The following is a 14,572-nucleotide window of genomic DNA, read 5'->3' on the forward strand; positions in this document are numbered from 1 at the left end:
TTTTCAAGACTGAAAAGAATTAAAAATGAATTAAGGTCCACAATGTCTCAAGAGAGGTTGTCTGCAATGAGCATTTTGTGCATTGAGAATGACATACTTAGACAAACAGATCTTGGTGAACTTCTGGATGATTTTGCTTTGAAGAAGACGAGAAAAAAACATTTTTGCTCTTAGTGTATTTGTAGTTTCTTTATTTCTTAATATTCCACATTCCATTCAAGAGACACTTATTGTCACATGCACTAGTCTGAACCAGACTAGATTTTAACAATCATCCAATAGCTTTAAAGCCCTGTCCCACTGTACAAATTCATTCAAAGAGTTCTCCCGAGTTTGCCCCCACTCCCCAACATGCACACACTGTTGCAGAAAACATTGTTGGTTGACCAATAAATGATGCATTTAATCGCTAGTGCATTTTGCAAACTGATATTCAAAATTTGTCCCAATGAATGGAGACTACAGATGCTAGAATTTAAACCAAATAACAATATGCTGGAAGAACACAGCAGGTCGGGCTGCATCTGCGGAAGGAACCCAACAGACAATATTTTGAGTCGGGACCACTCATCAGTCTGAAAAAGGGTTCCGACCCAAAATGTGGTCTGTTCATTTCCCTCAGTAGATGCTGCCTGGTCCGTTGAGTTCCTCCAGCTCTTTGTTTTTTTTGTCATAATGAATATCTGTTTAAACTTTTAATCCAGTTTTATTTACTCATTATTAAATTTAGAAAGGGAAAAGGTGAGAAATTTAAGATAATTGTTAAATAAAGTCAGAAGTTGACAGTTTTATTTTTTTTTAAAGGCACAGAACAATTATGTTCAGTTTAAAAAAAATAATTGACTCCAGGCAACACCTAAACGTAATACTACTTGGACAAAAATGCATCAAGAGGACACCTAGTGGCATAGGGAGTACGTACAGGCTGGTGATTGAACAAAGTGTTTTGACCTGGAACGTCACATACTCCTTCTCTCCAGAGATGCTGCCTGACCCTCCAAATCTGAGGAAGGACATTATTGCCATAGAGGGAGTGCAGAGAAGGTTCACCAGACTGATTCCTGGGATGTCAGGACTGTCTTATGAAGAAAGACTGGATAGACTTGGTTTATACTCTCTAGAATTTAGGAGATTGAGAGGGGATCTTATAGAAACTTACAAAATTCTTAAGGGGTTGGACAGGCTAGATGCAGGAAGATTGCTCCCGATGTTGGGGAGGTCCAGGTCAAGGGGTCACAGCTTAAGGATAAGGGGGAAATCCTTTAAAACCGAGATGAGAAGAACTTTTTTCACACAGAGAGTGGTGAATCTCTGGAACTCTCTGCCACAGAGGGTAGTCGAGGCCAGTTCATTGGCTATATTTAAGAGGGTTAGATGTGGCCCTTGTGGCTAAGGGGATCAGAGGGTATGGAGGACCCGCTGAGTACTCCAGCATTTTGTCCATCTCTGGTGATTTGATCCCTGAACTGGTTAATCCTTATCAGTAAAACGTCCTAAAATGAAAAGGCAATCAAAGCGATCTAGGCATCCAGACACAACAATAAATTTTGGAACAAATGATAATAAAAGGTGTAAGGAATATCTGCGAGAAACTGGAGAGGTGCAGAGAAGCGTCTGGGAGCCGAGGAGCCGAAGAGCCGAAGCCTCCCCGCCGCGTCTGCGCAGAATTGGCAACATCCGGAGAGTGTAACCACTTGGTCCCCATGGCAACGCGTGGCAACATTTGGCCGGCGCCGCACTGAGGCTGGAGCGCAGAGGGAGCATAGAGCCAGCGCAGAGCCGCCGGCCGCTACCCTGCTGTAGGGCTGAGCACAATGAGCGAGGATGATCAGCGACGCCAGGCCCGGCAGCACAAATCAGGTAACACTGGGCGCTGAGGAGCCAAACAGCAGCTGGAATCAGACGCTGAGGGTCGCATCCCGTACCGGACAAACGGGTTTCGGCCCGAAACATCGCCTATTTCCTTCGCTCCATCGACGCTGCCTCACCCGCTGAGTTTCTCCAGCATTTTTGTCTACCGGCAACAGGAGCTGCCTGTCCTCACAATGAAACAATTGAATGAGAATCCTGATTAAGCAAAATATAAAATTATGCAAAGATAAACCTAAGATAGGCACAATGTGCCTGTCTAACTCAGCGGATCAGGCAGCATCTCTGGAGAAAAACGAGGCGATTGTTCTCAGAGTGGAAGTAGAGGCCTATTTCAACAAAATTAAATCTGAAATTAAAAGAAACATGTAACATTTCAAATATATTTGGACAGGTACATGGCTAGAAAAGGTTTAGAGGGATATGGGCAGGTGGAATCAGCTTAGATAAGATATCTTGGTGGGTATGGGCAGGTTGGGCTGAAGGACCTTTTTCCGTGCTGTATGACTCTAATTATACAGACTAGGTTGTTGTCCTGAAAGTTTAACTCTTGCTTTTGTTCACACTACTGAGTGTATAAAGCTCTGAGTGATGACCTGAAAGAAGGGTCCCAATCCGAAAATGCACCTATCCGTTTTCTGTAGAGATGCTGCCTGACCCACTGAGTTCTGAACAAGGGTCTCGACCCGAAACGTCACCTACTCCTTTTCTCCATAGATGCTGCCTCACCCACTGAGTTTCTCCAGCATTTTTGTCTACTTTCGATTTTTCCAGCATCTGCAGTTCCTTCTTAACCACTGAGTTACTCCAGTACTTTGTGTCTTTTTTGTTGTTGTAAACCAGCACCTGCAGTTCCATGTCTCTACCGTCTGACTTATCTGGGTAAGCCTGTTCTGCATCCAAACTACAAACTCACCTTGGATGCCATGAATCTTAATCTTCTGAATCAGCCTAACACGAGGGACCTTGCCAGATATCTTGTCCATGTAAACAACATCCACTGCTCTACTTTCACCAATCATCTTTGTCACCTCCTCAAAAAACTCAATCATGTGTATAAGACATGATCTGCCCAGGACAAAGCCATGCTGACTATCCCCAAAAGATTTTTGCCTCCACCACAGTGAGGAGGTGCTTGGAGGATACACTGTGGTGGTGTTAATTTGTGTTTATTGTTGTTTATTATTGTATGATTGTATGTATGACTGCAGGCACGAAATTTCGTTCAAACCATAAGGTCTGAATGACAATAAAGGTATTCAATTCAATTCAATCAATTCAATTCAATCATGACTGATCTATCTTGCCCTCTCAACCCCATTCTCCTGCCTTATCCCCACAACCGTTGACAACCATCAAGAATCTATCCATCTCTGCCTTAAAAATATCCATTGATTTAGCCTCCACAGCCATCTGTGGCAATGAATTCCACAAATTCACCACCCTCTGACTAAAGAAATTCCTTCTCATCACCTTTCTAAAGATACATCGTTTTATTCGGAGGCGCTGGCCTCTGGTCCAAGACTCTCCCACCAGTGGAAACAACTTCCCCACATCCACTCTATCCAGGCTCTTGGTTTTGGCAAACAGGAGTGTATGCAAGTCATTCTCAATCTTGAGGTGGTGCGGGGGAGAAGAAGGAGGTAGGGGATGAGGAGGACTATGATGATCTAGGATGTAGATAAAAAGTAGAACAGTTATTTCAAATAACCAATATAAATGGGAAGGAATTAAATGCCAGTATTAAGTGTATCTGAAATTGATTTTCTAATGTTGACACCAAAAGGCCACAAAATGCTTTGTGTTCAGTTGTTCTTCCATGAGATTAATCCAACCAAGTAATAATTCAACTTTGGACCTGCGCTTGATGTCATTAATTTAAGATTAAATTATTTAGTTTAGTTTATTATTGTCGAGTGCACAGTGAAAAGCTTTAGTTTGTGTGCTGTCCAGTCAAAGAAAATATTGTACACAGTGCACGGACAAATAAAGATTTAAAACAGTGGGACTCCTGTGGAACGAAAGGGTACAACATTTCTAGCCATGATGTAACACGTATAACATTGATTAACATTAATGTTCATAGTTCTGAGTTTATAAGCATTGATTAAGATAAAATATATTGCATTAAAGATATATTTGAACATTTAGCAGGAACCCAGTGAACCTAAGGGTAATCATTTTAAGAATGCATCTCACTTCCTTGAATTTTAATGTGCTCAAAACAGATTTTTCCTCTTTTAGGTTCTTCACAGTACCCGAGTATTTTAAACCGTTTTACCCCAGAGGAATCCGTAACAGACTGTGATCTCGATGACAAAAGCGATTACAACAGCAGGTGGCATTACTTTGATTTTTTAAATTATAGAGTCATACGGAACGGACATGTGCCTTCGGCCCATCTCCTCTATGTTGACCATCTAAGCTGGTCTCATTTGCCTGCGTTAGACTTAATGTCTCTAAACTCTTCCTATCCATCCACCTGTCCAAATGGTCTTTTAACTGTTGTTATTGTGCCTGCCTCAACTCTGGTGGTTCGTTCCATACCCCCATCGCCCTCTGTGAGAAGAAGTTGCCTCTCATGTTCCTATTAAATCTTTCCCCTCACACTGTAAAACCACGTCCTCTGGTTCTTGGTTCCTCATCCCTGGGAAAAGGACAGTATACATTTGCCTTTGTCTTGGGGAAAAAGCAGGAACGGGGTACTGATTTTAGATGATCAGCCAAGATCATATTGAATGGTGGTGCTGGCTCGAAGGGCCGAATGGCCTACTCCTGCACCTATTTTTCTATGTTTCTTATCTGTGTCCCTCATGATTTTATACACCTCTATAAGATCACCCCTTAGCCTCCTGCGCTCCAAGGAATAAAGTCCTAGCCTGCCCAACCTCTCCCCATAGCTCAAGCCCATGTGTTCTGGCAACATCAGCCTGAGAGTCTCAAAAAGGAGATGAGAATAAATTTCCTCAGCCAAAGCACAGTGGACTCGATGATCTTCTCTCCTAAAAAGGGCTGTAGATCTTTGACAACTGAGTGTATTCTTCAGATCATATAGATTATTAGATATTAAAGGAATTGAGGGATATGGGTTTAAAAATCAGCCATTGTGTTGTTAAATGATGGAGGAGATATGAGAGGTTAAATTGTCTACTTCACGTTCATAAGTCATAGGGGCAGAATTAGGCCACTGTGCCCATCGAGCCAAATCATGGCTGATCTATCTTTCCCTCTCAACCTCATTCTCCTGGCTTTTCCCCATAACGTTTGACACCCTTATATCTGTCAATTTACGAAAATAGCTCAGTCTGATGAAGGGTTCTGACCTGAAACGTCACCTGTTCCTTTTCTCCAGTAATGCTGCCTGACCCGCTAAGTTCGGCACTTTGTGTCTATCTTCGGTGTAAACCAGCATCTGCTGTTCCTTTCTACACTTATGTCAATATCTGCTTTACTTGTGTAGCTATCTCATATTCTTGCATCGTGACAGGGTGGCTGCCAGTGCTTGTGAGTAGTACAATATCAGGATAATATTCTGAGACAATAAGGGTGGCACAGCGGTAGAGTTGCTGCTTTACAGCACCAGAGATGCGGGGTCAATCCTGAGTACTGGTGTTGTTGTACATTCTCCCTGTGACCACGTGGGTTTTCTTCAGGTGCTCCAGTTTCAATAGACAATAGGCAATAGGTACAGGAGTAGGCCATTTGGCCCTTCGAGCCAGCACCGCCATTCAATGTGATCATGGCTGATCATCCCCAATCAGTACCCCGTTCCTGCCTTCTCCCCATATCCCCTGATTCTGCTATTGTTTAAGAGCCCTATCTAGCTCTCTCTTGAAAGCATCCAGAGAACATGCCTACACCGCCCACTGAGGCAGAGAATTCCACAGACTCACACAGTTTCCTCCCACATTCCAAAGATGTGCAGGTTTGTAGGTTAATTGACTTCTGTAAATTGTCCCTAGTGTGTAGGATGCGAAAGAGGGAACTTGTGTGACCAAGTAATGATTGGCGTGGACTTGGTGGGCCAAAGGGGCTGTTTCCATACTATATCTAAACTAAGGCTTGGAAGGTAAAAAATAAATCCTTCTTACAGAGGATATACATTTTTTTAATTGCCTACGCCAGCAATGGTTGCTGATCTGATGTATCTGCAGAGTCGAGCTGAATAGATTTGATGAGCTAATTCAAAGAAGAAAACTCCTTTCTCATCTAACATGTGTGAAGTAGAACATTTAGTTAGGCTGGGAGATATGAGCTACACCCTTCGCTGAAGATAAGTCATTCTGTAGCCCGATAACAGCGGAGAAGAAGCTTTTCCTGAATCTGGTGGTGTGTGCTTTGAAGCTTTTGCATCTTCTGCCTGAAAGGAGAGGGGAGAAGAGGTCATCAAGGCGGCGCAGCGGTAGAGTTGTTGCCTTTCAGCGGCAGAGACCCAAGTTCATTCCTGATTACGGATTCTGCCTATAGGAGGGTTGCACGTAAAGTCACTGGGTCATAGGGCTTGACGCACGGAGCCGCTCAATCCATCTGGAGGACATCCGTCACTTCCGGTATATGTTATTAATGCTAGAAACGCGTACTTTCCTATCTGTTAAAATCCGCCAAAATGTTGAATATTTGCGCTGAAAAAAATTGTGGGAGTCGGGGTAAGTGTGAGAGACATGTACCCAACTTTAGAATTCCAAAAGTGAAGCGAAATGAAGGTATAGATAAGCGAGAACTGAATGGACTATAGCTGCTAAAAAGCTTGGTAAACATTGGCTGTGCAGATATCGGAATTGAAAATATTGGGAATTATTGTGTTTGCTCACTGCATTTCATCAAGTAAGGCATTATTTGTGTTTTTTCTTGATTCCTTTGGTATCTAAAAATTCTCAGAAGTGATAAATCTGGCTGTAAATCTTTCTTCAGGTGCGTTTTCATTTTGTATGTAAAAACCCACTTGGGAACCATGGGCGATTTAAAAAAATTACAGCCAGATTTATCACTTCTGAAACTTTTTAGATGCCAAAGGAATCAAGAAAAAACACAAATAATGTCTTTGTTGATGAAATGCAGTGAGCAAACGGCCAATGTTCGCCAAGCACTCTGGCTGTTGTTGTCCCTTCAGCTCTCACTTCTATCTACCGTCATTTCTTCTCACTTTTGGAATTTTGAAGTAGGCTAAATTGACAATTTCAGCGGGTTTTAACTGTCCCACTACGCTGGAAACAATGGTAAGTGCCTACCTGCAGTTCATCGCGTGTAATCCATTTGGAGTAGCGTAGCAACAGTACGGGTCATGGGTCGTGACCCGACTGCCGTGAAACCTCCCTATACAGGATAGCGCTAGTGTATGGGGTGATCGCTGGTCGGCTTGGACTCGTGAGCCGAAGGGCCAGCTTCTACACTGTATCCCTAAACTAAAATAATCGAAACTAAAGAGGGGATGACCGGGATGTCAGTAGTTCTGACTGAGACAGGCTTCCTGTTAAACCCAAGGACCCAGCCTCATCCTCCCACTTTAGGAATGTCTCATGACCTGCAAATGATTCCAGCATTAAGTCAGCAGTTTTAATTGGACACAAAGAGTGAGTCCATTTTGATTTTGTTTTCTGGTTTCAATTGTTAAGTTGTCTGAATCTTTCAATATTTGCAGGAGCGGTTGTAATACAAATAGATCCTTAAATAGAGTACATCAGCATTGTTGGGAAGGACAGCATCCCAAGTTCGTCCTGCGGAGAATGCAAATAGGATGGTACAGTGGCACAGCTGTAGAATTACTGCCTCACAGCATCAGGCTTTAATCCTGACCTTGAATGCCATCTATGTGGGGTTTGCACGTTCTCCCTGTCACCGGGTGAGTTTACTCCCCGTGCTCCGGTTTCCTCCCACATCCCGAAGACGTATGGGTTTGTAGGTTAACTGGCCACTGTATATTGCCCCTAGAGCGTAGGCAGTGGATGCGGAGGTAGAATAACATAGAATGAGTGTGAGCGGGTGATCGAAGGTCGGCGTGGAGTCGATGTGCCAAAGGACCCATTCCTTTGCTGCATATTTTGAAAAGAAAATGTTTGCCGTGGATTATTGAAATGAATTGCACTCCAGGTTGGCCCAGGTGCATTGAGAACATGGAAATAAATTAATGGTCTGTGAATTCCCCAAATGATTTGTGCTTTAAATCCTGGACCATTTTGGAGTGTGTGCGTATTATGTAACCTTACATTCTCACCAACCAGCAGCAGTGGAAGCAGTGTGTGCCCTCTGGAATCTTCCTCTGAAAACCTCGCTGCTGATGAACACCCACTGACATCAGTATTGATACAGACAGATTCCAGCTGGCTTCTCAGTCACAGCGTCCAAGAAACCGGTAAGACAATTGTACTGCAATTTAAAGTAGAAAGTGGAATATAATGGAGAAAATCCACATGGGTCTCTGACCTGAAATATTAATGCTTCCCACAAATGCTGAGTATTTCCTGATTTTCTCTCCTTCTATGTCTTGCCTATTTAGTTTAGTTTCGTTTATTATTATTGTCACCTGTGAAAAGCTTGTTTGTTGAGTGCTAACCAGTCAATGTAAAGAATATATATGATTACAATCTAGCTGTCCAGAGTGTAATGCAGGATAAAGGGAATAACGTTTAGTCAAGTGCAAGATAAAGTCCACTGAAATCCGATTAAAGATATTCAGAGGGTCTCCAACTGGATAGATGATAGGTCAGGACCGTTCTCTTGTTGGTGATAGGATAAGCGACTTATTAAGTTGCGACCCTTCTTAAGACTCAGATGAAGGGTCCCAACCAGAGTCAAAAGAAGGGATGCAACCGGAATCATCACCTATCCATATTCTCCAGGGATGCTGCCTAACATGCTGAGTTACTCCAGCACTTTGTGTCTTTTTTTGCCCCTCCCAGAGGATTCTCAGCTGGCCAGCCAGCAAATGTGGAAGAAATGGATGGGTGACGTTTCAGGTTGGGACCCTTTCTTCAGACTGATGGAGTGGGGGGTGGGGTAGAAAATAAAGGTGGAAGTCAGGCAAAGCCTGGGGCAAGTGATAGGTGGATTGAGATGAGGGGAGCGGTCAATGGAGGATGGAGTAAAAGTCAAAGGCTGCAGATTAAATGTAAAGCTGGAGGGTGGGATATGGGTGGAACGGGACAGGGTGGAATGGAAGGAGGGAGTGAGGGACTCAGGGATGGGATATGAGTGTTGGAGGGAGGGGAAAGGAGCAGGGTGACTGGGGCAGGATAATGGGAGTAATGGGTGATCAACAGTGGGGTGCACGGGAAAGAGAGAGGGGTTGGGGGAGTTATTACTTAAAAATGATGAGTTTAATATTCATACCATTGGGTTCTAAGCAACCCAAGCGGAATATGACATGCTGGCTGGGCAGATGGTACCTTGGCTTTTACAGCGAGGATTTGGCTACAGGAGTAAGAATACGCCGGGTCTAATTCACATCCTGGGCTGGGGCACTGGAAGTTTGGCCATACCGGAGCCGGCAAATCCTATCCCATAACCTGCTTCCGAAAGCTGACTTTGCAGTCCGGTATCTTGGTATCTTGGCCCCTCGCCTAGGCAAACCGTTCAACTCGGCTGAGATCCCTTGGACCGGCCACGTAGATAATCCAGAAAGGTTCCGGGAATCCACGGGTGCTGGGAAATGGGTGGTGGACCTGTATTGTGCTCTTGAATCTCATCAATGTTTTATCATCACAGCTCAAGATGAACAAATGGATGCACAAGAAGAGAGTGAAATACAGTCATCAGCTAGCTCGAAATCTTCAGGTACCTTCAGGCCAGTTGAATGTGGATACGATACATATTTTCCTATCACCACTTCCCTATATTCCCCACAGTTGCATAGTTTATGTGTACATGGAACCCACAAATCCATCGCCAACCAGATAATCCTGGGCCACGTCTTTTGTGATAATAATGAACCAATGAACAATTAAACTCCCCCCCCCCCCCGTCACCTTATAGCATCGCCCTGGTGTTGGACATTTCTACCCTGGGAAAACGGTTCTGACCATCTACCCTACCGATTCCTCTCTTAATTTTATATACAGTACTTCTACCAAGTCTCCCCTCAACCTCTGACATTCCAGAGAATATAATCCGAGTCTATCCAAACTCTTCCTGTAGCTGAAACTCTCTAAACCAGGCAGCATTCTGGTACAAAGAAGCCAAGCAATGCGTAACGCTCCATAGGTCCTACTGCTAACTTAAGACCTCATCTCACTTGATCATTTCTCTCTCCAGTCCCCTGATCAGGAATGACTTGATGATACAAAAGTGTGTGGTTTTGCAGATAGTGAAGATGGTTGTGAAAGATTGCAGCAGGATCTGGATCGATTGGCCAGGTGGGCTGAGGAATGGTTGATGGAATTGAATAGAGTGTGAAGTGTCGCATTTTGGGTCTACACACTGACAAGTACGCCTCTGGGGAGTGTTGTGGAGCAGAGGGATCTAGGAATGCTGGTGCATAGTTCCTTGAATGTCGAGTTGCAGGTAGATAAGGTGGTCAAAAAGGCTTTTGGCACATTGGCCTATATGTCAGAGTATTGAGTATAGAAGTCGGGAGGTCATGTTGCAGTTGTATAAGACGTTGGTGAGGCCGCGTTGAGAATATTAGGTTCAGTGCTGGGCACTATGTTATAGGAAAGATACTGTCAAGCTTGAAAGGGTTCGGAGAAGATTTACGAGGATGCTGCCAGGACTAGAGGGTGTGAGCTATAGGGAGAGGTTGAGTAGCCTGTGTCTCTATTCCATGGAGTGCAGGAGGATAAGCGGAGATATTATAGAGGTATACAAAATTATGAGAGAAATAGATCGGGTAGATGCACAGTCTCTTGCGCAGAGTAGTGGAATTGAGGACCAGAGGACATAGATTCAAGGGGAAGGGGAAAAGATTTAATGGGAATCTGAGGGGTAACCATTTCACACAAAGGGTGGTGGGTGTATTGAACAAGCTGCCAGATGAGGTAGTTGAGGCTGGGACTATCCCAACGTTTAAGAAACTGTTAGACAGGATAGGACAGGTTTGGAGGGATATGGACCAAGCGCAAGCAGGTGGGGCTAGTGTAGCTGGGACATGTAGACGTGTGGGCGAGTTGGGCCGAATGGCCTGTTTCCACACTGTATCACTATGACTTCTTCCTCCTCATCCCCTACTGAACCTACCTGCAATAGCGATGAAGCCTGCAGCATGTAGGGCGGGCACAGCGAAGCAGCCCTCAATGGATTCGTGGAGGTATAAAGGGGCAAGTTGATTGGGGCGAGGGAAACACGGCAACAAAAAATGTCAAAAGACTGTGCCGCCCTATTTTTAATATTTTGTATCGGTTTTAGGAAAGGAGAACGACATGATCGAAGATAATCTTAGTGACTCAAATTCCAAAGCTAGCCTGGAGGACTTCATCGTTCACACTGAGGTAGGACACCCTCCATGCTCAGAGTTGCATGGTGGATCTTTCTATACACATCTTTGTCCAGTATGCATACATGACACATCCTATACAATGAAACATCAACACACATGGTCCACTCGTAATTGTGAGTAGTTTTGGGCCCCGTATCTGGGGAAAGATATGCTGGCGTTGGAAAGGGTACAGAGGAGATTTACGAGAATGATCCCAGGAATGATTGGCTTAACATATGATGTGCATTTGACGGCACTGGCCCTGTATTCGCTGAAGTTTAGGAGGATTAGGGGGGACCTCATTGAAACTTACTGAATAGTGAAATGCCTGGATAGTGTGGACATGGAGAGAATGTTTTCACTAGTGGGAGTGTCTACGATCAGAGGCCATAACCTCAGAATAAAAAGACGTACCTTCAGAAAGGAGATGAGGAGGAATTTCTTTAGTCAGAGAGTGGTGAATCTGTGGAATTCTTTGCCACAGATGGCTGTGGAGGCCAGGTCATTGGGAGATTGACAGATTCTTGATTAGTACAGGTGTCAGGGGTTATGAGGAGAGGGCAGGAGAATGGGGTTGAGAGGGAAAGGTAGATCAACCATGATTGAATGGCGGCGTAGACTTGATGGGACGAATGGCCTAATTCTGCTCCGAGAACTTTTGAGCATTAACACATTGTGAATTATAATGGGATACAGTAAAATAGGACAGAGTTATGGATCGAGTGTAGTCTTCCTTGATGGACGTCTTGATGGGTGTATGTCAGAATGTCTGTCGTGGGCAAAGGTCAGTTTTCAGTTTGCGGCTTGCAGTGTGTCACCTTTTGTAACAATTTGGATGTAACCTTGCATGAAGTCAATGGAATTCCATGAAGTAACATCGTGTCAAGTGTGAAACAGAGGTTCAACCTGTTCCTTGGTTTCTTTGGTTCAGTGGTTAAAAACTGCTGATCTCAAAATGTGTTAATATTGATCAATTGTTGAGGCACTGGCTTGGATCTTTTGAGAAATCGATTACTCTATCGCCACTTCAATCCAAGAGCTAATAAGCCATCGCTATGTAAACCATTGGTTAAGTGGTAGATCACATTAGGGCCTTTGGTTTGACCAATTCTTGACTAACTTCTTTCAAGATATTTGGCTTAAATCAACAACCGTTCGTTTATTGTAATGAGATGTAAAATAGGGCAGGATTATTTATTAACTTTTTTGATGGATATCTTAGTTTAGTATAGAGATACAGTATGGAAACAGGCCCTTCAGTTCAACGAGGCTGTGCTGACCTGTGATCACCCATACACTAGTTGTATTCAACATACTAGGATAATTAAACAAGCCAATTAACCTACAAACCTGCACATTTTTGGAGTGTGGGAGGAAACCGGACATTTCTTCATTTTCATTCTTGGTCTCATTGCTGCTTTAAAAAAAATAAATTAATGTTAACTATTTTTGCTTTATTTAAGTTTATTAATCAACTAAAACCTGGCAGGTTTGGATCCTGCCTTTACACACTGCCCAGTATTGGACTACCTACAATTCTGGCTTATAAACGTGAGTCCAAAGAGAAACCAATCGACTACACAGCATTAAACCAAAAGGTATGTTATTCTTCCTATTCATTTCAACACAGACATTGTATGAAATGTACAGCAGTTTCTGATCTATCTGTAGTATATATAAATATCTGTCTGTCTGTCTGTCTGTTTGCCTGCCTGTCCCTGTCTGCCTACCCCCTATCCACCTACCTACCTACCTGCCTACCTACCTACCGACCCGTCCACAGTGTACAGATACAGGATAAGGGGTTGTGTCATCCAAGTCTGGATGACATGCAAGTTGGAGGGAAACCTGCAGATGGTGGTGTTTCCATATGCCTGAAGTCCTTGTCCTTGATGCTACAAACCACAGGTTTCCCAGTTGCTGTTGGAGTAGCCTAGGTGAGTAAACCTAGGCAGTGTATTTTCTAAAAGGGTATGCAATGCAGCCACTGCTTGGAGATGGAGGAGAGAAGGAGCATTTAGACTGACGAAAGGTACAATAGCCTAGTCAGCTGCTTTGTCCTGAATGAATTTGAACATCATCATTAACAGAGCTACATTTGTCCACGATACCATAGAGTATCCACGTTCCTTGTGCTTGTTCAAAGGACATTTATTGTCACATACACCATTTCTGGTGTAGTGAAATTTGAGTTGCCATTTGCAGCACACCAATAAAAGTAAAGGGCCTGTCCCACTTACGTGTCCTTGGCACGCAAATTACGCGACCTCATCGTCGTGTTGAGACGCACGGGCAACGTATGGCCACACGGGGCCGGTCCCACTGAGAAGCGCGGAGAGGTATGTAGTTGTGCGCGACATCGCGTGGGGCTCTGGAATTTTTGTAGCGAACAAAATCTTTGCGTGCCAACGGCCTGTCGCGTAACTGACGGCCAAAGTGGGACAGGCCCAAGACCCTTCGCGGGACCGTCGCTCCACAACGAGGTCACGTAATTTGCGTGCCAAAGACACGTAAGTGGGACAGGCCCTTATGACACCACATTAAAGAAGGATTTAACATAAAACATAAAAACATCCCCCCACAATGGTTCCCACTGTGAGGGAAGGCAACAAAGTCCAGTCCTCATCCTCTTGTTCACCTGTGGTCGGGGCCTACTTGATGCCTCCGCAGTCGCCCTCTCGCCGAATAATGGAGTTCCGACGTCGGGAGAACACTCTTCAGCGATTTGGAGTGTCTGGAACGGCCGCTTCCACCCTGGTGACCGCAGCTCCCGAAGTCCACGGGCCGTGCTGGTCGGAGCTCCAACACTGGCGATCTCGGCGAGAGATCCCAGGCTCCGCGGTGTTTAAAAGTCAGCGCCACCGCACGGCGACCCGGGAGCCCCAGCGCTGCGCCGCCGCCGAAGCCGAAGTTCTGGCCGGTCCCGGCAGGAAAAGCCGCTCCAATCCCGTTGGTAGAAGGCGAAGATACGGCTTCGAGAAAAGCCGCATCTCCGACCAGGTAGGGACTGATAAATGCAGTTTCCCCCTTCCTCCCCCCACCGCCCACATAAAAAAGATTAGACCTCCAAACGAAAAACTAAAAAATTTAAATAAGGGTGAAAGGACTAAATGCTTCCTTGATGTCAGGGATAGCCAGCTACTCTTGTCTCCCAATCTTGAGCAAAACGCAAATTGCTGCAGAAACTCAGCAGGTCAGGCAGCATCTGTGGAAGATATGGACAGTTGACATTTAGGGTCATGTCCCTTCTTCAGATCCATGCTTCACAATATATAGAAACAAGGAACTGCAGATGCT

At 44.5% G+C, this 14,572-nt stretch overlaps 1 protein-coding gene across 3 annotated transcripts in view; it reads left to right on the top strand.

Moving 5' to 3' along the window:
• Positions 1-1,706: 1,706 nt before the first annotated feature.
• The window catches only part of erich6 (glutamate rich 6), a 38,808-nt gene continuing 25,942 nt past the window's right edge, over positions 1,707-14,572 (top strand). The window contains exons 1-6 of one of the 3 annotated variants that reach the window (XM_033031846.1): positions 1,707-1,860; positions 4,114-4,207; positions 8,088-8,218; positions 9,571-9,639; positions 11,206-11,288; positions 12,739-12,873. In XM_033031846.1, the coding sequence (XP_032887737.1) occupies positions 1,815-1,860; positions 4,114-4,207; positions 8,088-8,218; positions 9,571-9,639; positions 11,206-11,288; positions 12,739-12,873 (558 nt within the window). In that variant the 5' untranslated portion in view covers positions 1,707-1,814. The remainder of the gene's footprint in view (positions 1,861-4,113; positions 4,208-8,087; positions 8,219-9,570; positions 9,640-11,205; positions 11,289-12,738; positions 12,874-14,572) is intronic. The other 2 variants (XM_033031844.1, XM_033031845.1) reach the window with 2 other exon arrangements.

The sequence above is a fragment of the Amblyraja radiata genome, chromosome 13, assembly GCF_010909765.2.
Source record: "Amblyraja radiata isolate CabotCenter1 chromosome 13, sAmbRad1.1.pri, whole genome shotgun sequence".
Taxonomy (NCBI): Eukaryota; Metazoa; Chordata; class Chondrichthyes; order Rajiformes; family Rajidae; genus Amblyraja; species Amblyraja radiata.